The sequence below is a fragment of the Triturus cristatus genome, chromosome 10 (genome assembly GCF_964204655.1).
Source record: "Triturus cristatus chromosome 10, aTriCri1.1, whole genome shotgun sequence".
Classification (NCBI taxonomy): domain Eukaryota; kingdom Metazoa; phylum Chordata; class Amphibia; order Caudata; family Salamandridae; genus Triturus; species Triturus cristatus.
Genome location: NC_140593.1, coordinates 39553112 through 39580461, shown reverse-complemented (window position 1 = coordinate 39580461; position 27350 = coordinate 39553112). Strand labels below are relative to the sequence as shown.

Below are 27350 nucleotides of genomic sequence, written 5' to 3'. Positions count from 1 at the left end.
CTTGAAGCTTCTTCTTGTAAGAAAAAAGAATCACCTGACTCTCTTTCTGACTCTCTTTCCCCCCTTTCAGGATTCTTTTTTCTTCTCACTGTTTCAGTGTCTGCATCATCACTGGAATCTGACTCTTCAAAGTACTCCTTTCCAGTCCCATCCTTTGGATTTGGAACTCTCAGAGTATGACTTGCATGAATCCAGTTCTTCACTCCAGCACACTTCAGAGCAGTCGTCGTAGTCAGAATGACTTGTCTTGGCCTTCCCCACCTTGGAACCAAACAATTTCTTCTTCTGTGCACTTTTATTCTCACCCAGTCCCCTGGACTTAGATCATGGGCTTGCTTCTTCTCAAGTGTAGTGGCGTCTTCTCCAACCTGGTGAAACACAGAATGAACTGCGTCAGCCAGGCCTTTACAATAATCCAAAATCATGTCATCAGTTATTGTCATCAACTTGTTGACAGGCACGAATGCATGTCTCATTGCACGTCCCATTAATATTTCATGTTTACTCAACCCCGTAGTTCTGTCTGGAGTAGATCTAATAGTCATCAGTACTAGAGGCAAGACATCAGGCCATTTCATTCCAGTGGCTAAACACATCTTGCCAATTCTGTTTTTGATTGTGCCGTTCATCTGTTCAACTACACCAGAAGCCTCTGGTCTGTATGCACAATGTAGCTTCTGCTGTATGCTCAATGCTTCACAAATTAAACTCATGAGCTCATTGTAGAAGTGTCCTCCTCTGTCTGACTCAATTGTCACTGGGAACCCGTACCTAGGAATCAATTCTCTCAACAGCAACTTGGCCACTGTTATTCCATCATTTCTCCTAGTTGGATATGCTTCCACCCACCGTGAAAACAAACAGACTACCACCAGAACATACCTCAATCTGTTCACTTGGGGCATTTCAATGAAATCTATTTGCATTCTGGTAAAAGGACCTCCTTCTCTGCCTATTGTTCCTAGGCTCACCACTGTTTTCTTTCCAGTATTGAACTGCTGACAAATCAAACATCTTTGACAGATGCTTTCTGCAATCAGCCTGAACTTTGCATTGTACCAGGTCTGTTTAAAGGACCGAATCATAGCATCCCTCCCCAGGTGTCCCTGGCCATGATACATTCTTGCCATTGTTGACAACATAGAATTTGGCATGACTGGTCTTCCATCCCTATAGATCCAAACATGATCCTTTCCTCTTGGTGCACAACCTGCTTTGATCCAATCTCTCATTTCCTCATCTCCTGCTTCATCCTGCAACTGCCTCACCTCATCCCATGTTTCCAGTACATTAGTAAACATCACAGAACAAAAAGACATCTCCTTCTCCCTTCCCCTGTTAATGGAATGATTGTTCTTTGCACAATACTGTGCTATGTCATTAGCAAACCGATTACCAAGAGTAACAAAATAATTTCCCTGTCCATGAGCAGCACATTTTACAACTGCTAGTTCTTTAGGCAGCTGTATCGCCTCAAGCAATTTCCCAATCACTTCAGCATTCTTTATAGGAGCTCCACTCGAGGTCAGGAAACCTCTCTGTAGCCAAAGCTGGCCGAAATCATGAACAACCCCAAATCCGTACTGACTATCAGTCATTACAGTCACTCTCACATTTCTTCCAATCTTGCAAGCTTTTGTCAGTGCCACCAATTCCGCTACCTGAGCAGATTTAACTCCTTTCAAAGGTGAAGCTTCCATAACTTCTGAAACTTTACACACCGCATATGCTGCACTCAGCACACCTTCTTCTGTTCTCAGACACGATCCATCCACAAACAGCACATGGTCACTCTCAGGCAGTGGCAGATCTCTTATGTCTGGTCTCGGTTTTGTACAGTAATCAAGCACATCCAAACAATCATGATCAACATCATCTCTCACACTCACATTTTCAGCATCTGGCAACAGTGTCGCTGGATTCACATTCACACATCTCTCAAGAGTCACATTTGATGCTCCCAGAATGATTTTCTCATATTTAGTCAGCCGACTATGTGACATATATTGAGTTCTGCTTCTTGTCAAAAGAATTGCCACATCATGAGGTACGAACACCCGTACAGGATATCCCATTATTATACCCTCACTCTGTTCCAAACTTCTGCATGTAGCAGCTACTGCTTTCAGGCATCCTGGTAAACCCACAGCTACTGGGTCAAGTGTTGATGAGAAGTACGCAACTGGCCTCCTCAGACGTCCATGTTTCTGGATTAACACTGAAAGTGCACATCCATTCCTCTCACTACAGTACAGTTCAAACTCCTTCTCATAGTCGGGCATTCCCAGAGCAGGAGCTTCACACAATTTGCTCTTTAATTCTTCAAACTAATAATTAATCGTTAGTAATTTTAATTATGACATACGAAAATATAAACTGAAGTTTGAGTTTAAATAGAAAACCCTGCTCCAGCACATGTCCCTACCCCATTTCCTTCCATGATCCAATGTACCATACTTGCAAACATTTTGAACTTGGTAAGAGGGAGATTTTGAAAAAAAAACTGGGGTATTGATTTTCCCCTTTGAGTTACATTGAAAAAGAGGAGATTGTAGACAGGAGACAGATCAAATAAAGCCCATTTGAGCTTAAAAACATTGGACGTTTTCTGGATGAATCGGGTCTGTTGGCATGTATGGTTGTACTACCATTGCCTCTTCCTTCTGCCCACAATGGTCTATTACATTGCCACAGCCTCTCTTGCAAGTCCTGTATTGTTGGTTTGTTGCCCCTGCCCCCCTTTCCACTGCCCTCCATAGTCTGTTGTGCTGCCACGGCCCTTCCTGCCTGCTCAGTGTGGTTAAATTGTTGCCTTTGCACCCTCCTACCTGCCTTCAATTTTCAGAGTCCGTGCCCCTGGCCTCTGCCTCTCAACAGTATCCTAATGAACAACTAGATTGCTAACATTCTATATTTATTACAAAAGTGTGGAACGCCTGACGTCATCTTGATGTAATCAAAACTGTAATATCTAGAGCATTTCCTTTAGAAATTACATATATGAGAGGGTCTTATTGGCATCAAAATTATGGTTAGTGCTCTAAAAGACTAAAATAAGGACATATTTTCTGAGTTTTCAAATAGCGACAAAGCACTTTTAAATTATTTGTTACCTTTATGTATGATCAACTTCATCCTTCACACCCACATTTTCAGCATCAGGCAATAATGTCGCTGGATTCACATTCATACATCTTTCAAGAGTCACATTTGATGCTCCCAGAATGATTTTCTCATATTTAGTCAGCCGACTATGTGACATATATTGAGTTCTGCTTCTTGTCAAAAGAATCGCCACGTTATGAGGTACGAATACCCTTACAGGATATCCCATGATAATACCCTCACTCTGCACGTAGCAGCTACTGATTTCAAGCAACCTGGTAAACCCACGGCTACAGGGTCAAGTGTCGATGAGAAGTACGCAATAGGCCTTCTCAGTTGTCCATGCTTTTGTATTAACACTGAAAGTGCACATCCATTTCTCTCACTGCAGTACAACTCAAACTCTTTCTCATAGTCAGGCATTCCCAAAGCAGGGGCTTCACACATTTTGCTCTTTAACTCTTCAAATGCTGCCATTTGTTCTCCATCCAGCTCCAATGGGTCTCTCACCTCACTTTTGGTCAGCTTAATCAATGGCCTTGCTATCAGGGAAAAGTTACTTATCCACTGACGACAATAACCCACCATCCCCAGAAACATCCTCACTTCTCTTTGGGTCCTTGGGGCTCTCATTCCTCTGATGATTCTGATTCTGTCATCAGTCACTTTTCTCAGACCTTTTTCAATATTGTGTCCAAGATAATGTACCTCTTTCTTGCAAAATTGTAATTTGGCTGGAGATACCTTTAACCCTCCATCTGCCAGATGATTCAGTAAAGCTATGGTATCTACTTCACAAGCTTCACGTGTCTTCGATGCCACAAGTAAGTCATCGATGTATTGCACTAGCACTGAGCTTTCAGGCATGATTAAACTCTCCAATGATTTCTTCAGCAACTGATTAAATATCGAAGGACTCTCTGTATACCCCTGTGGGATACGACACCATGCTAAAATACGCTGTCCAAACCTAAATGCAAAAATCGGCTGGCTGTCATGATGCAATGGAATTGAAAAGAAAGCATGACACAAATCAATCACTGTATACCACTCAGCATCATGTGGAATCTGATACAAAATCACTGACGGATTTGGCACAATGGGACAACATGCCACCACAATTTTGTTAACCTTTCTCAAATCCTGTACAATCCTGAACTTCCCATTAGGCTTCTTTAGCCCCATTATCGGTGAATTACACGGACTACTCAGTAATTCTCTCAAAACTCCTTGCTGGATCATTTTCTCAATTATAGGCGTTATTCCCTCAATTATTTCTGGTGTCATTTTGTACTGAGGAATATTAGGATAAGTAATTCCCTCTTTCACTGAAATCTTCACTGGATCTACATTATTCATCAATCCCACATCTTCTCCAGTAAAATCCCAAACTGCTGTTTTCACTGTGTCTCTTAATTCTTTAGGTAAGTCATCTGGATTAAAGACAGCATATGTACCAACAATTTCACTCTCTCTATTATCTAGAGTCATTCTGTACAAGACATCCTCATCCAGTGTCTCAAAAGCTACTCCATCCGGAGTACAGAAAATTGTACAATTCATCTTGCACATAAATCCCTACCTAACAAGTTCACCGGACTGGTGTCACAGACCACAAATCTGTGCATGTCTGAAAATTTCCCTATTTTTACCCTTACTGGTTCAGTAAGACGAGTCTTAATCTGTGTGTTGGCTACACCCACTACTTGGATTGCTTCGTCCGAGAGAGGAAGATTTCTCACATCTGCTGACCTGACAGTTGATCTCGTTGCACCTGTGTCTACTAAAAAAGTAACACTTTCTTCATTTATTTTCCCATCCACAAATGGTCCTGCCTGGTCTATTTCTAGAGTTGCACCAAGTATGCACTCTTCCTCCTCTCCTCGGCACCGTCAATAATCACCCTCAGACTCACTCCCTTCATTCTTTAACCAGTACTGCTGTACCGGGTTCGAACGTCTCTGTTTGTTTACCTGCTCATCATTGTAGAATCCCGAGTCCTGGCTGTACTTTTGGGACCCTCTATTCTGCGGCAAGGGCGGCTTGGGCTCTTGACTCTGTTGCTTAACAACTTTCTGCTGTTGCTGCTGATGATTACACCCCTCGTTCTGCACCTGTTGATTTAAGGGTTTACTTTCATTACTCACTAATGGTGGAATTAATACTCTCGTTGACACAGTAGCACATCCGTCTACTCTGCCCTTCTATCACACATCCAGCAACTGCTTCCTCCCGGACTGTTCCTAGGAGCTTTCACAATTAACTAAATGCTCATACATTCACGCACTTTCACACAAAAAAAATATCGTACACGCATACGGAATCCTGCCTTTCCCCAGAACAGCGAACAATCTGTCCCGTTACAGAATTATAACACACGTTAACTAAGCAGCATTTACCTCTACCCAGTCCTTCAAGCAAGCTCAGAGTATACCTATTACTTCTCCAGTGGTAAGCTTTAACGGCGAACCTTACGGATCCCTGGGACTTAAGACCAGAGTTTCACAGATAACCTTTGCTACCATACACACTCCTCTTATACACAGAAATATCTCTAGTAGTAACACACGACAATGTCACTAATTCCGAACCCAGACAATGTGACGCGCAACTTCAATTGTCACACGTTTTTCCTGCATACGTACAGGTAATTCCAACAATCCCGTCTTTCCCGAGAGCAGCACACACTTCCCTCTGCCCTACTACGGAACCGTCACCAGCTCCCAAGTTCCAGAAGCACTACATAAAACTCAACATGACGACTTCTACATTTAGTATTAGTAGATATATCAACATCAATAATCAATGAAACCGAAAGCCTATATACAAGCAACCTATCAAATCAGAACAATAATCAAAACCATTACTCTGCTACCAGGAAATTGCTGCAGATCAGAGCATATAAATTCTCCCTACTTCCACAGATAGAGTAATTTCACAGATACACGCACATACACTCATCATTCACTAGGGCCCATCACACCGACATACACTCTATTACTCTATCCGCACTGAATCCTGAGAGGAAACTCCTTGAACACTCTGCATCTACACCAAGGCCGATGCGACCAAATTGATATTGCTCTGAGTCATGATTTAAACAATAATAGTCACAATAAGAAATTCAATAACTGACAAAGAAATAACCACCCGACACTGTAATTCAAACATAAGGTAATTTTATCTAAATTAGTTCAAGTGAAAGTCAATCAATAGCAAAATCGTTATTCTCATATTTACCTATTCTAGCTAAATGTCATAAATGGGTCAGGACAGGTCTCTCAGTAAAGTCTTTCGAGTCGCCGTCCTCACAGCATCGATCCTCACCAGCATGGGTTCAGAAAGAAGTGGCCTCAAAAATCCCGAATGCTAAAGACACGGACCCTCTCTAGTCTAGTATATTTATAATAAAACTTGCAAAATGATAGCAACAAAATAAGTTCTGAATATCCGTTGAGCCGCTAAGCAGAGCGAGCAGGAAAGGATGTAGCATCGCTACATTTGGAAAACCTCAGCTCAAGAAAAATCACAAAAATAAAAAGACGGAAGAAGGAAACTCAATCTTGAAAATGTTACATTAATAGAAGCTCTTCCTCGGAACCATAGCAAAAGCCATTACAATTGTGAATAGTTCATTGTGGCTTCATTCTCAACCAAGGACAACTCAGCGGATTGGCAGCACGCCTGGAATCGCTGTCATCATAGAAGTTTTCCAAATTGTGCAGAGGCTGTGATCAGGTGACTTTCAACCATGTTCAGCAAGGCCTTCCGTCACATCTCATTCACTCGAACGCAGGCTGTAAATGGCAGCCATTTTCATTTAGGCCAAAACGGACCATCTTAATTGAAAGAAACACAAATAACGTTACTACATCATCGCAATGATTAAACAGTGTTAATGCCCACTAATACCCTTATGTGTATGTAATTATCTAGCCATCTGCGACATATTTAAGCATTAATACACGTTATTAAAAAAGCATGAATACAAAACAAATAGCACTCATGTTATTTATTTAAACGCACATATTATTGAGCAACATATATGCATTCCCACGTGTAGTTTCTCTTGTTAGTATGTTGATTAGTCAGAATCTATCACGCAAAACGATAATTAGTAATTATAAATTAATAATTTTAGCTATGACACATAGACAAAACTGGAGCTTAAAACCCAATAAATTTTCAACAGAAAACCCTGCTCCAGCATTAGCACTCTTTTTGCTCATTAGATCACTGTAGTAAAGCTACTGTTCACCAGGGAAAACTGCTGCTGGTATTGAAAGTGCATGTTTCAGTCTGCATGTCAGAATTTTTTAATGAAATAGAAGAGGATTTTGTAGTGTCGCTGTCTAGTTGACGCGCACTACGTCAGGGTAGGAATGCGAGTAGCGGCCATATTGGACGCTACTGCGCATGCGTGAGTTAGCGCGGCGCGAGGGAAGCGTTCGGAGCGTGTTGCCCGGCGCTCTCTCGGTGATAGAAGCCTAATAGTTAATAAAGGCATATTAATACCTCTACCTAGTCTCCTGCACGTCCTTGGGGGTAACCTGCAACTACACAGTGCACCCAGCAACATTACAGTGGAGACGAGGCTCGGACAGTGAGGACCCTGTGTTACCCAGGAGGAAGGTGCCCCCCAACCTGTACATCGGAGGAAGACCTACGAAGGGGGACGTCATCCCACGCGGTAAGCAGACCGAGGGGGTCGAGGACAGACGCCAACGCACCGGGAGAGCGCGGCAGTGGCAGACGGACGCCAGAGGGAGGCACGTGAGCAGTGAGTGTGCCGGCCACGAGGCGGAGGAACGTCACAGGCGGACCGTAGGGAGGCAGCGGAGTCCCTGGCGGAATCGGGTGGAGACGGCGCAGGCAGCTCCAACGAGGTCCCGGCAACCCGAAGAAGGGGGGAGAGGACAGACGTGCCAGGTAGCCCGAGGAAACAGGCGGAAGCCCAAATGAGCGCACAGGCGGCAGCATTAACGACGCCAATCCTGTTCCTTCCACGGCCAGGAGAACCCCAAATGAAATGGGAAGACTGGAGGGAGTACTTAAAAAATTACCTAGAAGCGCTGGAAGATGAGAACGAGGAGGCGTTCTCCAGTGCCAGGAGGAAGAGGATACTCTTACACAATCTGGGACCAGAAGGTATACGGGTATTACAAAACCTAACACCGGTCACCAGACAGGCAGCGGACACTGACGTGTTCAAACACGCCATTGAAGATTTGGACAACCACTATCGCCCCGCAGTGTGCACCTCCATCGACCGCTACAATTTCCAGCAGAGGAAGCAAGAAGCGGGGGAAACGATAGACGACTACGTGGCGGCGCTGAGGAAACTTGCGATAACGTGTAAATATGGGGCGTTACAGGAAGAATTCATTAAGGACCAAATCGTAATGCATACGACAAGTAAGACGGTGCAAGATAAACTGTGGGCGAGTGGAGATGCGACGCTGAAAGATGTGATTGCCATAGTGAAAAGAGCAGAACTGACCAAGCGCTGCGCAGAGGCCGCAAAGAGAGACCAAGCCCCGAGACTCACAGTAAATAAGATGGACGACGCGGACCAGTATGGACGGGGAAAAACAGCGCCTGGAGAGTACAGAGGAACATACAAAGGGAAAGGAAAACCGGGACAACCGTGGAAGCAAGAAAAGGGAGAAACGGCGAGGTGCTACAGATGTGGAAGCTCGAACCACGCACCGCACGACAAACGGTGCCCCGCCTTCAGAGCCAAGTGTGCGTTCTGCGGCCTGGTCGGCCACTACGAGAAAGTGTGTCGAAGGAAAGGGAAACAACACGCGGTGAAATTCGTGGCGCAAGACATAGGAGAAGAAGAAGAAGGCCAGGAGGAAGACGACAACGTCCTGTGTGTGGAAGACCAGGTACTGGGCATCGATGGGAGGAGAGCGCGCAAGCCCCAGTGCGACATGCTCATTGGAGGAGTAGGAATAACCATAGTGGCGGATTCGGGGTCTCCTTACACGATCGTCCAAAGATCGGTGTGGAACGAGAGGTTCAAACCCACACTGGGCACACGTCTAGAACCACCCGACATACGACCGATCACCTACACGGGGGAACCCATTCCGATGGTAGGGTTCAGGAGGCTACTGTTCCACTTCAAAGAACGGAGCGCCCACTGCAAACTGTACGTCGCGGAGAAGGGACCATCAGTCCTTGGGTCGATGGACCAAGGAGAGTTGGGCGTACAGCTGAATCCAGGAGGGGACACCCAAGTGTTGGTAACTTTGGACGGAGAAGAGTCGACGGCAGCGAAATGGCGGTGCGGACACCCGAAAGTATTTGGCGGCAAAATCGGAAAACTTGAGAAGTTCTCCCACAAGATCGTCCTCAAGGAAAATGTCAGCCCTGTTGCGCACAGAGTAAAGAACATACCGATCGCAGTGAGAGAGGCAGTGCAACAGGAACTCCACCGGCTGGAGGACGGGGGAATCATCGAACCGATCGACAGCGCGGAGTGGTTGGCGCCACTGGTAGTGGCCATGAGACCGTCAGGCAAGGTGCGCCTATGTGTGGATCTCCGAGAATTAAACAAGTGCATCGTGGTAGAAAAATTCCCCTTACCACGCATAGAGGAAATGTTGGCCCGCACGAAAGGCGTGAAATGGTTCTCCACCATCGACCTACAATCGGCATACCACCAGGTAGTGCTGCATCCCTCGAGCAAGAGACTGACGTCATTCATGACGCCGTTTGGATGCTATCAGTTCTGCCGCATGCCCTTCGGACTAGCTTCGGCAGCAGCAGTGTTCCAAAAGCTGATGGCCCGCCTATTCAAGGGTATAGAGGGAGTGCAATACTTCCAGGATGATGTCCTAGTAATGGGGAAGGAGCTGGAAGACCACGACGAGAAGCTGGAAGTGGTATTGAAGATCTTGGAGGAAAACGGCCTGACAGCAGAGTGGGAGAAGTGTCATTTCGGAATGACATCAGTCACATACCTGGGGCACGAGATAGGAGCACACGGGATAACACCGAAGAAAGGGAACGGGAAGGCCATCTGCGATGCACCCCCGCCCACCTCCAAGGAAGAAGTACGGTCATTTCTAGGGATGGCGGAATACTACAGCAAGTTTGTCCACCATTTCGCCACGAAAACACACTACATGAGACAACTCACGAGGTACAAGACTGCGTTTGCATGGACGGAAGAGACGCAGGAAGAGTTCGACACGGTGAAACGTGAAATCAGCCAGGCGATCCCGCTGCATGGGTACGATCCCCTGGGGAGATCCATATTGATGACGGACGCAAGTGAAAAAGGGTTAGGAGCGGTGCTCATGCAAGAAAGACCTGAAGGCGGGACGGAGACGATCAGCTTCGCGTCCAGGACATTGACGTCACCGGAACAAAAGTTCAGTGTGATCGAAAAAGAGATGCTGGCCGTGGTATGGGCCATGGGAAAGTACCGCCAGTTCCTGTGGGGCACACGATTTCAAGTGAAAACGGACCACAAACCTCTAGTGAAGGTTTTGACATCCGGCGGCCATGCTAGCGCCACACTCCGGATTGCGAAGATGACGCTGAAACTCCTGGAATATCGGTACGACGTAGAGTACATACCGGGCTCGAGAAACAAGATAGCAGATTACCTCAGCAGGGTGTCAGCAATGGAAAGTGCCACCAATAGCACTGAGGAAGAAGACGAGATGGTAGCCCTGACGGACGACCCAGAAAAATCCATCAGTAGACAGGAGTGGAAAGACGCGTATGCAGCGGATGGAGATCTGGACGACATCAAGAAGTACATCGTACAAGGGTGGCCGGAGAGGAGACGACAGAGGCCCAAGGTCCGGCAGTTCTACGAGGTCAGAGAGGAGCTGTCGGTGGGGAACGACGGGGTGTTTGTATACAGAGGAAACAGAGTGGTACCACCGGAGAACATAATACCGGATCTGCTATCCATAATACACGAAGGACACCTGGGAATCGTGAAGACGAAAGCCAGGACCAAACAAACGTATTGGTGGCCGGGAATGGATATGCAAGTAGAGAGGCACGTAAGAGACTGCGTGCAGTGCCAAGGAGTGGACAAGATACTAAAACCAATGAGGCCGGCTCTAGGGAAGTTCACGAGTCCCAGTAACCCATGGGAAGAGGTGGCAGTGGACATCTTAGGACCTATACTGGATGATCAGGGGATACCCAAATACCTCTGTGTGTTAGTGGACAAGTACTCAAAGTGACCAGAGGTACACATCCAAGAGGTCATGGACACGGACGCAATACTGCGCTTCCTCAAGGCAGTATTCCTCAGGGAAGGCATTCCCAGGACCATAATCAGTGACAATGGTCCCCAATTCACCTCGGACAAATGGGCCAAATTCGCAGAAAGGAACCGCATTCTACTCAGACACACGTCGATATATCATCCGGCTAGTAACGGACAAGTAGAAAGGTTCAATAGGGTGCTCATGGGCTCCATACAAGCTGCCATCACGAGGGGCAAAGACTGGGAAAAAGAAGTGCAAAATACAATCTGGGCATATCGCATCACCCCCACCGGTACGGGGTACAGCCCCTTCCAAATCCTACGAGGAAGGCAACCCTTCACCAGAGACAATGTTGCTTGGCAGGAGAAGACCATCACCAGCAAGTGGTCTCCAGCGGTGGTACAACACAACCTGGAGAAAGCACAACGCATTTACACGGAACACTACAACCGCAACAGGAAGGTGAAGGAGACAGTATTGGAAAAAGGGGAGTGGGTCAGAGTGAAGCTGGCAGTTCTGAAGCGAAAGGGAGAAAGCAAGTACTCCCCACCCCTAAGAGTGGAAGAAGTGTACGACTGGGCAGCGTTGCTCAGTGATGGAAACAGGTGGTCCCACGATCGCATGGCCAAGTGCAACAAAATCTTACAATGGCCCCGGGAGGACACGGAAGGGGAAACACCAACAGAAGGGGCAACAAGGGAAGCAGGAGCTTCTAAAGGAGAGTGTGGAGAGAACATGAGTGAAGAACAGAACGGAGAGAGAGACATACCGGAAGGATGGCCCACGGAGGAGAGGACCCGGGAAGACGGTGAGAATGGAGAGAGAGAGGGCCAGGGCACTCTGGAAGGAAGGAGAGGAGGCCCTGTCGCAGAAGGAGGCCAAGAAGGACATACCACCCCGGTAAGACACACCCGGGTAGGGCAAGCAGTGGTGAGACCATCCAAGTTTAGAGACTATGAAATGGACTGACAACCCGGTCGGGGTACATTGTGTTGGATGGTATAAAAGGGGGAGATATGTAGTGTCGCGGTCTAGTTGACGCGCACTACGTCAGGGTAGGAATGCGAGTAGCGGCCATATTGGACGCTACTGCGCATGCGCGAGTTAGCGCGGCGCGGGGGAAGCATTCGGAGCGTGTTTCCCGGCGCTCTCTCGGTGATAGAAGCCTAATAGTTAATAAAGGCATATTAATACCTCTACCTAGTCTCCTGCACGTCCTTGGGGGTAACCTGCAACTACACAGTGCACCCAGCAACATTACAGATTTGAGAAGTCACTCAAAACAGTGCTCTAAAAGACTACAATAAGGACATATTTTCTGAGTTTTCAAATAGCGACAAAGCACTTTTAAATTATTTGTTACCTTTATGTTTTTTTATCCAGTGGACCACTTGATTAAATGTTGCACTTAAGGGAGAGGATGTGGTGTTACTTCCAGAACTGCAGACTTTGCAACTGGGGAACCAGGTTGGAGTTTCTGTTTCAGCTCGACATTCTGTGATTCTGGTCAAATCACTTAGTCTCCTCATGTCTACAACCAAAATGAATTTGTTCTTGTGTGATGTAACCAATGCTCATGTAAAGCACTCCAATACCTGACAAGTCTGCACTATATAACACTGCAAAAACACAAAATAATAAGTGTTTTGCACACTTCTGTCATTGGGCTATATTTGGGCTACATCTGGGTGATTTTGGGCTACATTTGGGCTCTTTTGTGTCCGGTGGCCATCTTGGGAGATTTATTTGTTATGAAGTTTCCTAATTTCCTCATGTACTGCAGTCTCCTCAGTAGGAAATGCTTTCAGTTTTTTACTTTGATTCCATCATGAAGGTATTCAGATATGTCACACATTTGCCATAAATTCTGAATGTTAGCACTCTAGTTGCTCATTAGATCACTGTAGTAAAACTACTGTTCACCATGGAAGTCTGTTCCTGGTATTAAAAGTGCATGTTTCAGTCTGCATGTCAGAATTTTTTAATGAAATAGAAGAGGATTTGAGAAGTCACTCAAAATGTGCCCTCATTTTCTTTCTTCAGCATTAATCATAATTTCTATGGCAAAATGAACCCCCTCATTGTGTTCCTTTTTAAATTAAATGTTTTAAGTGTTACCAGTTTATACCAATCAAGATGGCTTCAGGTGTGCCATACTTTTGTCATAATGAAGACAGTAAGCGCTCTGGTTGTTTTTGAGAACACTCTGGGACATTCTGTCATTGGGCTATACTTGGGCTACATCTGGGTGATATTTGGGCTACATTTGTCTCTGGTGGCCATCTTGGGAGACTTATTTCCATCAAGAAGGCATTCAGATGTGTCACACATTTGCCATAAATTCAGAATGTTAGCACTCTTTTTGCTCATTAGATCACTGTAGTAAAGCTACTGCTCACCAGGGAAAACTGCTGCTGGTATTGAAAGTGCATGTTTCAGTCTGCATGTCAGAATTTTTTTATGAAATAGAAGAGGATTTTGTAGTGTCGCGGTCTAGTTGACGCGCACTACGTCAGGGTAGGAATGCGAGTAGCGGCCATATTGGACGCTACTGCGCATGCGCGAGTTAGCGCGGCGCGAGGGAAACGTTCGGAGCGTGTTGCCCGGCGCTCTCTCGGTGATAGAAGCCTAATAGTTAATAAAGGCATATTAATACCTCTACCTAGTCTCCTGCACGTCCTTGGGGGTAACCTGCAACTACACAGTGCACCCAGCAACATTACAGATTTGAGAAGTCACTCAAAATAGTGCTCTAAAAGACTAAAATAAGGACATATTTTCTGAGTTTTCAAATAGCGACAAAGCACTTTTAAATTATTTGTTACCTTTATGTTTTTTTATCCAGTGGACCACTTGATTAAATGTTGCACTTAAGGGAGAGGATGTGGTGTTACTTCCAGAACTGCAGACTTTGCAACTGGGGAACCAGGTTGGAGTTTCTGTTTCAGCTCGACATTCTGTGATTCTGGTCAAATCACTTAGTCTCCCCATGTCTACAACCAAAATGAATTTGTTCTTGTGTGATGTAACCAATGCTCATGTAAAGCACTCCAATACCTGACAAGTCTGCACTATATAACACTGCAAAAACACAAAATAATAAGTGTTTTGCACACTTCTGTCATTGGGCTCTATTTGGGCTACATCTGGGTGATTTTGGGCTACATTTGGGCTCTTTTGTCTCCGGTGGCCATCTTGGGAGATTTATTTGTTATGAAGTTTCCTAATTTCCTCATGTACTGCAGTCTCCTCAGTAGGAAATGCTTTCAGTTTTTTACTTTGATTCCATCATGAAGGTATTCAGATATGTCACACATTTGCCATAAATTCTGAATGTTAGCACTCTAGTTGCTCATTAGATCACTGTAGTAAAACTACTGTTCACCATGGAAGTCTGTTCCTGGTATTAAAAGTTCATGTTTCAGTCTGCATGTCAGAATTTTTTAATGAAATAGAAGAGGATTTGAGAAGTCACTCAAAATGTGCCCTCATTTTCTTTCTTCAGCATTAATCATAATTTCTATGGCAAAATGAACCTCCTCATTGTGTTCCTTTTTAAATTAAATGTTTTAAGTGTTACCAGTTTATTCCAATCAAGATGGCTTCAGGTGTGCCATACTTTTGTCATAATGAAGACAGTAAGCGCTCTGGTTGTTTTTGAGAACACTCTGGGACATTCTGTCATTGGGCTATACTTGGGCTACATCTGGGTGATATTTGGGCTACATTTGTCTCTGGTGGCCATCTTGGGAGACTTATTTACATCAAGAAGGCATTCAGATGTGTCACACATTTGCCATAAATTCAGAATGTTAGCACTCTTTTTGCTCATTAGATCACTGTAGTAAAGCTACTGCTCACCAGGGAAAACTGCTGCTGGTATTGAAAGTGCATGTTTCAGTCTGCATGTCAGAATTTTTTAATGAAATAGAAGAGGATTTTGTAGTGTCGCGGTCTAGTTGACGCGCACTACGTGAGGGTAGGAATGCGAGTAGCGGCCATATTGGACGCTACTGCGCATGCGCGAGTTAGCGCGGCGCGAGGGAAGCGTTCGGAGCGTGTTGCCCGGCGCTCTCTCGGTGATAGAAGCCTAATAGTTAATAAAGGCATATTAATACCTCTACCTAGTCTCCTGCACGTCCTTGGGGGTAACCTGCAACTACACAGTGCACCCAGCAACATTACAGATTTGAGAAGTCACTCAAAATGTGCCCTAATTTTTCTTTCTGCAGCACTAATCATACTTTTTATGGAAAAATGAACCCCCTCATTTTGTTACTTTTTAAATTAAATGTTTTAAGAGTTACCACTTTAATCCAAGCAAGATGGCTTCAGGTGTGCCATACGTTTGTCATAAGTAGGACTTTTAGCGCTCTAGCTGTTCTTTGGAACACTCTGGGAAGCTGCAGTAGGACACAAAGGAATCAACTGACAGTCTCTGCCCTTGTTGGATGTACATGTTTTACTGAGAATGTCAGACTTCATTCTCACATGACTGAGAAAGATAATGTGAATTTACAGAAAATAAGCTCTCAATTTAGCTTATAGATCACCTTCCAAACCTCTGTGGGAAAAGCATGAGAAAATATTTTTCTCTCAATCATGATATCCCAGCAGAAGGCTTTTTCACATGGTGAAATCACCTTAGAACATACCACAATTCCTAAAATGAGTATGGTACCATCAACAAATGATTTATAATGTAACTAAAGTCTTAAAACCTTCTATTAACTGCAATGCTTTTTAATGAGGTGCAATCATGTATATTGGTCCCAAGATGGCTGCCAACACTTCTTGGATGAAGTGCTGACAGCCAATCAGATCTCAGGATGAGATGTGTGGTTAGGCTCCGCCCACATATGTATATGATTTTACTTTTGATTTTCTCAGGAACTACTGAACAGATTGACACCAGACCTGCAAAAGGCACATCCCTGACCTGAGGACTACCTCTCTGCCAAATTTCAAGTAATTCTGTTCAGCCGTTCGGGCTGTACCTTGGACTAAAGGTCCCTATGGAAAATTGCATGGGGAAAACGTGTTTTGGGACCCCCCTTTTTTCTCAGCCCCCGCTTGACGATTCCCCCCGAGACTTTCAGGGTAGGAGCGGAGCGGAGCGCCCCACCTATTTTGAAAATTTCGCGAGGATTCGTCAACCGGCGCCAAAGTTATTCCAAATAGAATGTTGCGGATTTCTTATGGAAACACGGTCCTAACTATAACTATCTACTGGCGACCGCCAGTAGATAATATAGAATTCTGAGTTTATATAATACAACTTAAGTCTAGATATATAATCTAGATATATTACCATACTCATATCTGCATACCTTCCATGTGCTTATCTTTTCTTTATATTTATTAATATACTCCAAATTCAGCATCTCCAATGCACCATCCTATTTCTCACCCCATACCTCTCTCAATATATCCTCTATCTCCACTCTCTGACTACTATGATCCCCCAAAAAACTTTAGACTCTTCCGTGCTCGACCCCTCCTTGCATCATCTAAAATCCCTTTCACTATCAGGTATCCCAAACAAGCCTTTCTAAACTTTGTTGTTGTTGTTGCAGAGTTTTCTATAGCGCGAACTTGACCCGAATCCATTCAGGAATCAGAGCGCTTTGCATAGCATCAGTTACGTTACATGAGGACACACATTAATTTATTGTTAGGCACGGGGAGATTACGTGATTTGCCCAGACTTAGACCCTTCCTTCTGACTCTTCGTCCCACTACTCATCGTTATGACTAACAGACTCACTTGTCCACCGCTCAAATTAATTTCATATTTCCCTATTCACCAGGCCTAAGATGGCCTGGTTATCCCAATGACATCTCCCTGTTCTCTTAGCAAAACTAACAGATTCCCCATCTAATGCCCACGGATCATGCGAAAACAAATGTAAATTTATAGAAAGAGTTAATAACTTATCTTCACTACAGAAAGAATTAGAGACCTTTAGGTCTTTTAATAAGAAAAAGGAGAAACTTCCCACTGCCACATAGGCTAAAATACATTTAACAATACAGATCTCCTACCAGAACTATACGAGGGGGAAGTTCTACATCATTAGCTTTTTTAACATAGGAAAAGACAGCCTTTAGGGGAACATCATAAGAGGCATTGGCGGAATATAGCCATTTATCAACATTAGTGGTGGGCTTTTTATGTTACTATCAAGATTATACAACATTACTGCCAGAAAAACATTACTAGGATCTCTATAGTAATCATAATTCCATTTTATCTTATTTGACAGTAGGCAGGCCACCCCTCCCTTTGCATGTCCCCTCCTGGACGGGGTTGCTTCACAAGCTAAAGTGAGATAATCTCTACATATCCGTTCCTCTGTGCACCAGGTCTCCTGAAGACAGATCACGTTTGCATCTAACGTACGTAAATATAGCAACTTTCAACACTATTGCACCTCAATTTGAAGTTAGCCATATGCAAATCAGTCTTGAGCCTGCTCCAATCGGAACGGTCCATCCAAAGCACCAGGCAGCAGGAGCACTAAGTGTGATGTATGTGCGTAGCAGTGGGTCTCGTGCTCACGGTGCGATAGGACTCCAGCTGTACCTCATGGAGGAGACCTCAGTCGGTCGGATCTGGTCTGGGGTGCTTGTGTTCCCATCCAGAGGTGACCTGGTCTGGCAGTTCGGCTGGACTGTTCCTATTGGAGCAGGACCAAGAGTGATTTGCATAAGGCGGGTCTCTGTCTAGAATGAGAAGTTAATGTGTGATTTATGAGTGTGTTTATTTCTAAGTAAAATACTCTTCTGCTTGTTACTGCCCGCACTCCATAGGAGGTGGAAGGGGACATGAAACAGCCGCCATCATGAGGTGAGAGAGACATGTTTACAAGGGGCAGAACCAAACCCACTCCATATGTGTTTTAAAAAAATAACTACAAAAGCTCACATAAAGCAAGGTTGAAAGAGAGGATGTAGCCTTATGGCTTGAGCCGTCGACCTCAAAGCTGGGGAACCTGGTTCGAGTCTTGGCAACGACGCTCAACATAAATGAATGTGTCCTGTAACGAAACTGGTGCTCATGTAAAGCGCTCTGATACCCATTTTCTCGGGTCTAGTTTGCACTATATAAAACTCTTTAAAAAAAAAGCTGTCTGTTGCCTGACCTAAAACACCAGCAGGCCTCAAACAATTTAACACCACTGTGTCTACCAACGCTGAAACATGTTCTCACTTTGGGCCTCATTATGATGTCGGTCGGATCGCAATCGACAAGCCGTCGGTTGCGGTCCGACCAACATCTGGTGCCGCTGTCCGACTGACACATTTTGAGGCGCGGCGGTCGGAGGCAGTGGGCGGAGGGACCGACTGACACATCCAAAAGGCTCAAGGAGCCCGTCCGACCACCGTCGGTCAGAACATAATACCCTACAAAAGGGCAGTGCCTACTCAGGCAGCACAGTAGGGATTAAAATGTCCCGTTCATACAGCCGTTGAATGGCGGTCTGACCGCCATTAAAAGACTATCAGAAACAGATGTTGGGGGGCCCTAGCCCCCTATCAGCACCCCCATCCCTCTGCAGCCTCTGCTATGAGGCCTGGATGGCACCTGTGGTGCCCCCCCAAACATCTGTACCCCGCATGCCCAGCACCACACAGTGCATTTTTCCAATGCTGCTTGTGCTAAGCCCCTTTTCCGTCTGGTTTCCATTTTGAGAGGATGTCAGTCGGAGGAGCCTCCGGCCGGCATCCTAATCGAAGCCTTTGTGCCGTTTTTAGGTCTTGCCTTGCTATCGCGTAAGTGATCGCAAAGCGAGACTATTGTAAGGCGCTCCCAAAAGTGCTCCGAAAAGCGGATTGCATGGCGAGCACGCGCACAATCACGCGCATCGTGCCGCCATGCAATCCGCTTTTGTGAAGCGCTTCAGTCCACTGGCGACGGGCGTGCGGTTACGCGCACAATGACGAGCAGAGGCGCCATATGGCTTTCCTCTCTCGTCATGGTGCGCGCACATCGCACACCACTCGCCAGTCAGCCTGCTTTCACTTTTGTGCCTTTGTTAGGTCTGGCTTGAGAGTACCACTATCTGCAGGACGTCTTGCTAGCAATTCTTTAAAAACACTCATAGAGTTGGCTTTAGCTCCTCCCACAGGAGTATACCCCTCTCACCTCCTGCTTTTCCCTATTCCCCATTCCAGAAAGTACTTCCGTCGGTATACATTAATTACTATTTCACATCTGAAAAGCATCACAGTCACCACTATGTTTGTCTTTTTCTCCTAAATGCATTTTACAGAAAGCAATCCTTTTTTTGCTCAATTTTGCCCAGCATTGGCAGAGCCGGTAGGGCAGGCTTAAATGTGATCAACAGCATTTGTGCATGCAACGCACGTAAACCGCATTTGTGAATGCCTGTGATTACACGTATTGGAATATTTGTGCCAGACCTTTTGGATTTGCTAATGCTTGCTTTTATTCTTTCACTGCCTGTCATCATTTGCCTTCCCTTCTTTCACTCTAGCGTCTGTCGTCAGTCTTGTTCCTGCCCGTCACCTTCACTCAGCCTCTCTCTCTCTGCCCCTCATATCGCTCGTCTGTCTCAGGGACACGTTGTTTTTCTTCCCCTCGAGGCGCGGCGCGCAGGCCCTGGATGTGCCTGCAATGTACAACACCCAAGGCGGACGCCTTGCTGTACACGATTTGTGGCGGCGCATCGGTGAGAAAGTGTCAGACCTTGACTTTCTCACGCTAAGGTCATTTGTCAGGCGACTCACTGCTTTTTCCCAGTTTTTGATAGTCACGCCCTCATCGTGACGTCATAGCGCGAACGCTCCTTGCAGAAGCCGGAATCCCCTGCCCGATGCCACCCGTTCGTGTTTAATAAAAGAACAAGCATTTGCAATGCAATAGGTCTCGCATTTACACGAGTTTAAGCTATTGGCATTGTAAATGACAATGCCTTTTATTTATGTTCAAAAAACAAAAATAAAAGGCATTGTCATTTGCAATGTCAATAGCTCAAACTCCCGTAAATGCGAGACCTATTGCATTGCAAATGCTTGTTAAACTCAGTTAGCTTTATATTTAGTTAATAATAAGTAACAAGCATTGGCATAGCCAATAGGTCTCGCCTTTGGGACCTTATAAGTGTTTAGCCATGCAACAGTTGCATAACTAAATACTTATAAGTTCCCAAAAGCGAGACCTATTGGCTATGCAAAGCAGCCGCGAAAGTGAAAGTAATCGCGGTAAAGCGCGGCGAGCGCGCCCGCGCACATGCACTGTAGCTCTAGGCTGGCCTGGTAGCACTTTTGTTCCTGTGAGGCACAGGGTCAGACTGATTTGCATATGGCCAAGTCTGAACTGGGGTGGCAGAGTGGGCTAAAGAACGGTGATGGATTAAACCCAGATCAGTTGACTGGGGGTGAGTGCTTGCAATGTTCAACACTCCGTCCATCATTTCCTTTGGTTTTTGCTTTGTTCGCCATAAGTTGGCAGGGTATGCTCAGACGTGAGTCCCTTGCTCACTTTGCCACTGGATTCAAGCAAGCCTGGCTGAAGACGGCTGTAATGCCAGAAACCGGTCCTAGGAAGCTTGTTTCCGGTCCAGGGAAGACATGGCTTGGCAGTTCGGGCTGGACTGTTCCCATGAGGCACAGGGTTAAATCTCATATGGTGCCTGTACGGTTGGGACAGAGTCAGTCACGTCAGTCGAGTCTCTTAAGGTACCAGCAGGGATGGGTCGGAGTCAGTCACAGGTCAATCAATCCTCTGCAGGTGTTGTTGGAAAGGCGTTCTCCGGGGGGCTTCGGAATACGTTCCGGACCACCCTTTGACCCACCTCTCCCAGAGTTAGGCCGAGCAAGGGCGGGGAGGCCCTTCCTGGAAGGGTCTCATTCCTAGGATCGCACACGCTGAGCTTGCACTCTCGGACAGAGGGACACCACACAGTAGTTCTTCGTAAGATAGCACTTTATCGTTAGCTTTCAGGGACCTTTATGGTCCGAAATGCAGGTATTGAAGCAGCGCCACAAGCGGCGACGATTTCGGGATGGGGGTAGCGGGACAGTCTCTGAGTTCAGTGTCTCTGCGGAGTATCCTTCACACAGCTCTCAATCCTCGAGCTGGGGGATGTTGTTTCTCCCGGCAATTCCTGCCGATTCGTCTAGAGGAGAGTGCCGCGAGTCACTCAGCAGGCACAGGTGGTTTCGGAGTCGGGGAGCCACGAAGGCGTCAGCAGGGCTCAGATGGTTCAGAGTTCGGGGAGCCGCGACGGCGTCAGCAGGGCTCAGATGGTTCAGAGTTCGGGGAGCCGCGACAGCGTCAGCAGGGCTCAGATGGTTCAGAGTTCGGGGAGCCGCGACAGCGTCAGCAGGGCTCAGATGATTCAGAGTTCGGGGAGCCGCGTCAGCGTCAGCAGGGCTCAGATGGTTCAGAGTTCGGGGAGCCACGACAGCGTCAGCAGGGCTCAGATGGTTCAGAGTTCGGGGAGCCGCGACAGCGTCAGCAGGGCTCAGATGGTTCAGAGTTCGGGGAGCCGCGACCAGGTCAGCAGGGCTCTCGTAGGTCCAGGTCTTCTCTGCCTCCCGTCCCTTCAGCACCCCTTGTTATACTCCCCCTCCTCTTTGAAGTCCAGAGTCCTCGCTGAGAGGGTCTTGGTGCCTGGGGCCGAGGTGTCGGGATTTCCTGTCGCTCAGCCCTTTGATCTGTTCAGGTGGGTCTGGGAGGGACTCCAGACGCCCAGCTGGCGAGGCGCCCGCTCACCGGGGGCCTGGTGGCCGATCGAAACCCTCCTTGGGGAGGAGACCAGAGGTGTGACAGGGACGGCGTCTCCTGGTCTGGCTTGGGGGCTTCTCGCTCTCTCGGCCAGGCATGCGTGGTAGGGTCTTGGGTGTCGCTGGGGCCTTGGCCGGCCATCGGGTTGTTGGGCCATGGTGGCCGGAAGTCTGTGACATCGGGGATCAGGTGCGGTTGCAGGGTTGTTTTACTGGTCGGGAGGGTCCACGCCACGAGGCCGGTCTCACACGTGTCCAGTAGGGTTGGGGAAGAGTCAGTCACAGCTCAGTCGGGCCTCTTAAGGTGCCTGCAGGGTAGGGGTGGGTCAGTCACAGCTCAGTCGGGTCTTTTAAGGTGCCAGTTGGGTTGGGTCACAGTCAGTCACAACTGCGACAAGAGCCAGCTGGAATGGATGACTGTCTGTTTCAATCTGCAGGTTACCTGGAGAAGGTGCTGAAGAACCACACTGCAAGCGCCTGTGAGGGGGGGCAGCTGGGGGTCACCTGCCCTCACAAGACCTCAATCAGTGTCCTGTCTGCCTTCTATGGGCGCCGAGTGCCCAGCCAGAACCTGTGCCCCAGCCCAACCGGCAACCTGAGTGACGTCAGTGAAGACACCTTCTGCTCCTCGCCAGTGGCCATCCAGGTACAAGCACTGTGAATCACGACTGTGGGTGGGCAGGCACTGCTCCACTGCACTGGGCTCTAGAGGCACTGGTGCACTGCCGTGTGCACTGGAGGCACTGCTCAACTGCGCTGGGCTCTAGAGGCACGGGTGCACTGCGGTGTGCACTGGAGGCACTGCTCAGGCACTGCTCCACTGCACTGGGCTCTAGAGGCACGGGTGCACTGCGGTCTGCACTGGAGGCACTGCTCAAGCACTGCTCCACTGCACTGGGCTTTAGAGGCACTGGTGCACTGCGGTGTGCACTGGAGGTACTGCTCAGGCACTGCTCCACTGCACTGGGCTCTAGAGGCACTGGTGCATTGCGGTGTGCACTGGAGGCACTGCTCAGGCACTGCTCCACTGCACTGGGCTCTAGAGGCACTGGTGCACTGCGGTGTGCACTGGAGGTACTGCTCAGGCACTGCTCCACTGCACTGGGCTCTAGAGGCACGGGTGCACTGCGGTGTGCACTGGAGGCACTCCAGTGTTCACTGCAGTAGTAGAGCCGTGCCTCTAGTGCCCAGTGCAGTGGAGTGGTGTCTGGAAAGTGCCTGTAGTGCCCACATCAGTATAGCCGTGTATGTAGTGTCGACTGAAGTGGAATAGTGCCTGCTCTACTGCAGTGAGCTCCCCAGACACTGTTCACTACCCCACTGAAATGGGCACTGCAGACAACGATCTCGTGCATTGGTACCACAGGTTGCGTCCAGGCACCGCTCACAGACATGGGGACCCCAGGCACTGCACACTGCAGTCCAAACTGGCACCACTGCACTGCCAGAGAGAGCACAAGCAGAGCCCAGGGAGAAGAGGCGACACTGGCTCTTAAGAATAGTGCCAATATCGGCAACAGTTATCACAACACACATAAGTACATAAATAAAAACACACGACACTGAATGTAAGTGGAGAAATATTGCTGCAGGTTTATTAGCATAAGCAATATGCAAACATGGTGGGTTATCTTACGGGCGATCCCAGGGCAGGCCAGCCCCTATGCCGCCTGCCCGTCTGATAAGCCTAGAGTCACCATGGCAACGCCAATTGGTGTATACCTAATTTTGGGAGGGTCCCCCCCTCCCACCTGTGGACCACCAGTCCACTTGCTACACACGCCCCCCCGTGATGGGTGGGCGGAGCATACATGGCAGCCCCCGGTTGCTCAGACCCACAACCGCCTGTCGGATAGCGGGGCGCCGTCGGTCTTCCAGTGGACACGCTAAACATCCCTGGGTATCCTGGCTTAGCACCACACGGTGCTGCTGCATGCTATACCCCTTGGTATGTGCAGACCCTGGATCGCCCTGTAACTCCTCCTGCAACACAAAGTGAGAATTGTTAGAAAACCTGGCCCCCCCTTTGTCCCTCCGGACGCCGGGTAAGCGGATGGGCGGGCAAGGCGAACGAGCGGACAAGAGGGCGAGGAGGGGGCGGAGACAGAATATGTACCCCCCTGGCTCCTCCCCGCCGGAAGCAGCTATCTGCTGGGGTCTCCCTTGGTCCATCCCAGGGACACGACCTCCCACCCCTGTGCCTTCCTGTGGCACTAAGGCGGCCGCCCTCAAAGGGGCGGGCCGCTGCGCACCCCCCCCCGGGCAGCCTTACATAGTGCCAATATCGGCAACAGTTATCACAACACACATAAGTACATAAATAAAAACACACGACACTGAATGTAAGTGGAGAAATATTGCTGCAGGTTTATTAGCATAAGCAATATGCAAACATGGTGGGTTATCTTACGGGCGATCCCAGGGCAGGCCAGCCCCTATGCCGCCTGCCCGTCTGATAAGCCTAGAGTCACCATGGCAACGCCAATTGGTGTATACCTAATTTTGGGAGGGTCCCCCCCTCCCACCTGTGGACCACCAGTCCACTTGCTACACACGCCCCCCCGTGATGGGTGGGCGGAGCATACATGGCAGCCCCCGGTTGCTCAGACCCACAACCGCCTGTCGGATAGCGGGGCGCCGTCGGTCTTCCAGTGGACACGCTAAACATCCCTGGGTATCCTGGCTTAGCACCACACGGTGCTGCTGCATGCTATACCCCTTGGTATGTGCAGACCCTGGATCACCCTGTAACTCCTCCACAGCCTTGGGAGTGGCCACCGTCACTACCAGGGCCCCCCACCAAGGTAGACCTATTTCCTTACAACCTGCTGCAGCCAAAGCTTCCCCTAGGTCCAGTAGGAAAAGAACCGTGCCTAAACTAGAGAGGTGCACCCCATCTCCCTCCCGGCACCCTGTGGACTTGGCGTGTATAAGACCATGCCTGATGAAGCCCAAAACCTCTTTGCTCTGCGCAACTGCGCATGGCTCCAGGTAGACCTTTTTACCTACAGCAACTGATACCGGGCTTCTCCCAGGTCCAGCCAAGACAATCTACGCCCAACCGGACCGGCGGGCGGCCTGCCCCTCAGGACAGGTGCCCTCATCCTTTCTAACTCCCCCGTGGATTTTGACTGAAATGACCGTAAACCTATAACTAGGCGTTGGTCCAATGTAGCCTTTGAATGGCTGAAGAACAATCCCCTTGACAAGACACTCCTGCCTGGCAGTGCCAATGCGGGAGGGGTAAGAGTTGACAAGCCCGCCTTACCTCCTCCTTCACTCAGTTGGAGTATGTCCATCGCATTCCATCAGTCACCACCAAATGAGAAGCCTTGCCCTCCCAAACTTTTGCTAGTATACCAGGGAGAGACAGGACTGAGTGACCACAGAGGAGGACCAACGTGTAAAATTCTTCACTATCTTGGATACTGGGTAAGCCAATTGTTCTCCTGCTAATTGGTAGCCCAAAAGCATTACCCCGGGGTTTCCCTCAATCATGTGGACCATATCGCCCCCGAGGAAGGCCACTTCCACAACCTGCATAGCTGCCAGCCAGTGCTGAAGGGCAGGATACGTTACCCGGTACCGATACTCGCATCCATGGTACCTGTTTCGTCGAACTCAAGGACGGGCTACTAAGTGAGCAACCAGGCTCCGCCCACTCCTGCCTGGCAGTGCCCATGCGGGAGGAGGTAAGGGTTGACAAGCCTGCCTTCCTTCCTCTTTCACTCCGTTGGAGTACGCCCATCGTATTCCATCAGTCACCACCAAATGTGAAGCCTTGCCCTCCCAAAATTCTGCTATTATACCAGGGAGAGACAGGGCAGAGTGACCACAGAGGAGAACAACGTGTAAAATGCTTCTCTATTTGAATACTGGGAAAGCCAAATTGTTCTCCTGCAGATTTGTAGCCCAAAGTGTTACCCCGGTGCTTCCCTTAATCATATGGACCATGGCCCTGTTGGAAGGCCACCTGCATAGCTGCCAGCCAGTGCTGGAGGTCGGGAGAAGTTACCCGGTACTGATGCTCGCATCAAAGGTACCTGTTTCGTCTAACTCAAGGGCGTGCTACTAAGTGAGCAACCAGGCTCCGCCCTAGTACCCCAAGGCCAAACCCAAGCCCCTCCAAGTTCTGCTGCTTCACCTGCCTGTTAACACGAATCCCAGGGCAGACCACCGGCCTATAACCCATGCTTGGCCATGCCTGAGCTAAAATACCTCCGAACAGCCTGACAACAAGCTAACCACCAGCATTGAGTTCTGAATGTTTCTGACGCTGCCAAGAAACATGCGCATAACTAAAGCAACTGGCACCATGCCATAAAAGTAACAATTCAACCTTCTATGAAACAAACGTGCCCTTGTGGCGATCCGAGTAGTGCTCCCTCCAAGCCAGCAGCCCTACTCAGGCAACCCGCACCCTCTTGGCACTGGCACACCCCGCCACAGCTGCCCTTGAGTGCCTGGTCGTGTGTAGCCACAACCTAGGTTTCATCACTGCGTCATACCGGGGTATGATGACCCATCTAACTCGACTGCTGAGTGCCCATTGCACCATCGCAAGTATGCCTTTGCCTGCTCAGAGTCTGGCTGTAAAGTTGGAAGGCATTGACCCCCCAGCCCAGGGTGAAGATGGCAGCATTACAGTACCTGGTGCTATAGACGGTCCCCGTACCCTGATGGGACAGAATGCAAATCCCTTGCTCCTGTTGAGCACGAACCCAAAACCAATTGCTCACCATGGTTTAATACCTTCCTGCTGCTAATCATTTCCTAGCTGAATGTTGACAAATCCATGTTCTGTAATGGCACTACTTCGCAGCCTGCACCATTCTGCCAGTGCCGAAAAGACCTTTGTCATGCTGCCTGGCCTCATCAATCTTGCCCTGTTCTAGCAGCGCCCGCTTCAGCCGTGGAGCAAACAACTCGCCGGTACCCCCAAACTGGCCCTGATGCGAGACAAACCGGGCCAAGGCACAACAGTGAGTGTACTAACTAATAGCAGGTCTAACAGCGTCAACAGGCATCCTCAGCTTACAATAGGCGTGATGGAGTGAGGGTATCCAGTGAGAATCAAGATGACAACTTCCCACCTGACCGACCGTGGTGGGAACCACTCCTGTATATTCTAGTACACATGGTCCCAGTTCACCTGTCACTGCCTGATGTACGTGACCTAGGTACATGGTCCCCTAGCATGGCGGCATGCCATTGAGACCAACATCCAGTCCCCGATAAGTACCACTA

At 48.1% G+C, this 27350-nt stretch overlaps 1 protein-coding gene across 3 annotated transcripts in view; it reads left to right on the top strand.

Moving 5' to 3' along the window:
• Positions 1–27350, top strand: part of LOC146788775 (protein eva-1 homolog C-like) — a 455975-nt gene that overhangs the window by 163264 nt on the left and 265361 nt on the right. For 2 of the 3 annotated variants that reach the window (XM_085630332.1, XM_085630331.1), the window contains exon 2: positions 22541–22749. The exons of the other annotated variant lie outside the window; for it this stretch is intronic. In XM_085630332.1, the coding sequence (XP_085486458.1) occupies positions 22541–22749 (209 nt within the window). The remainder of the gene's footprint in view (positions 1–22540; positions 22750–27350) is intronic. 3 annotated transcript variants of the gene reach the window in all.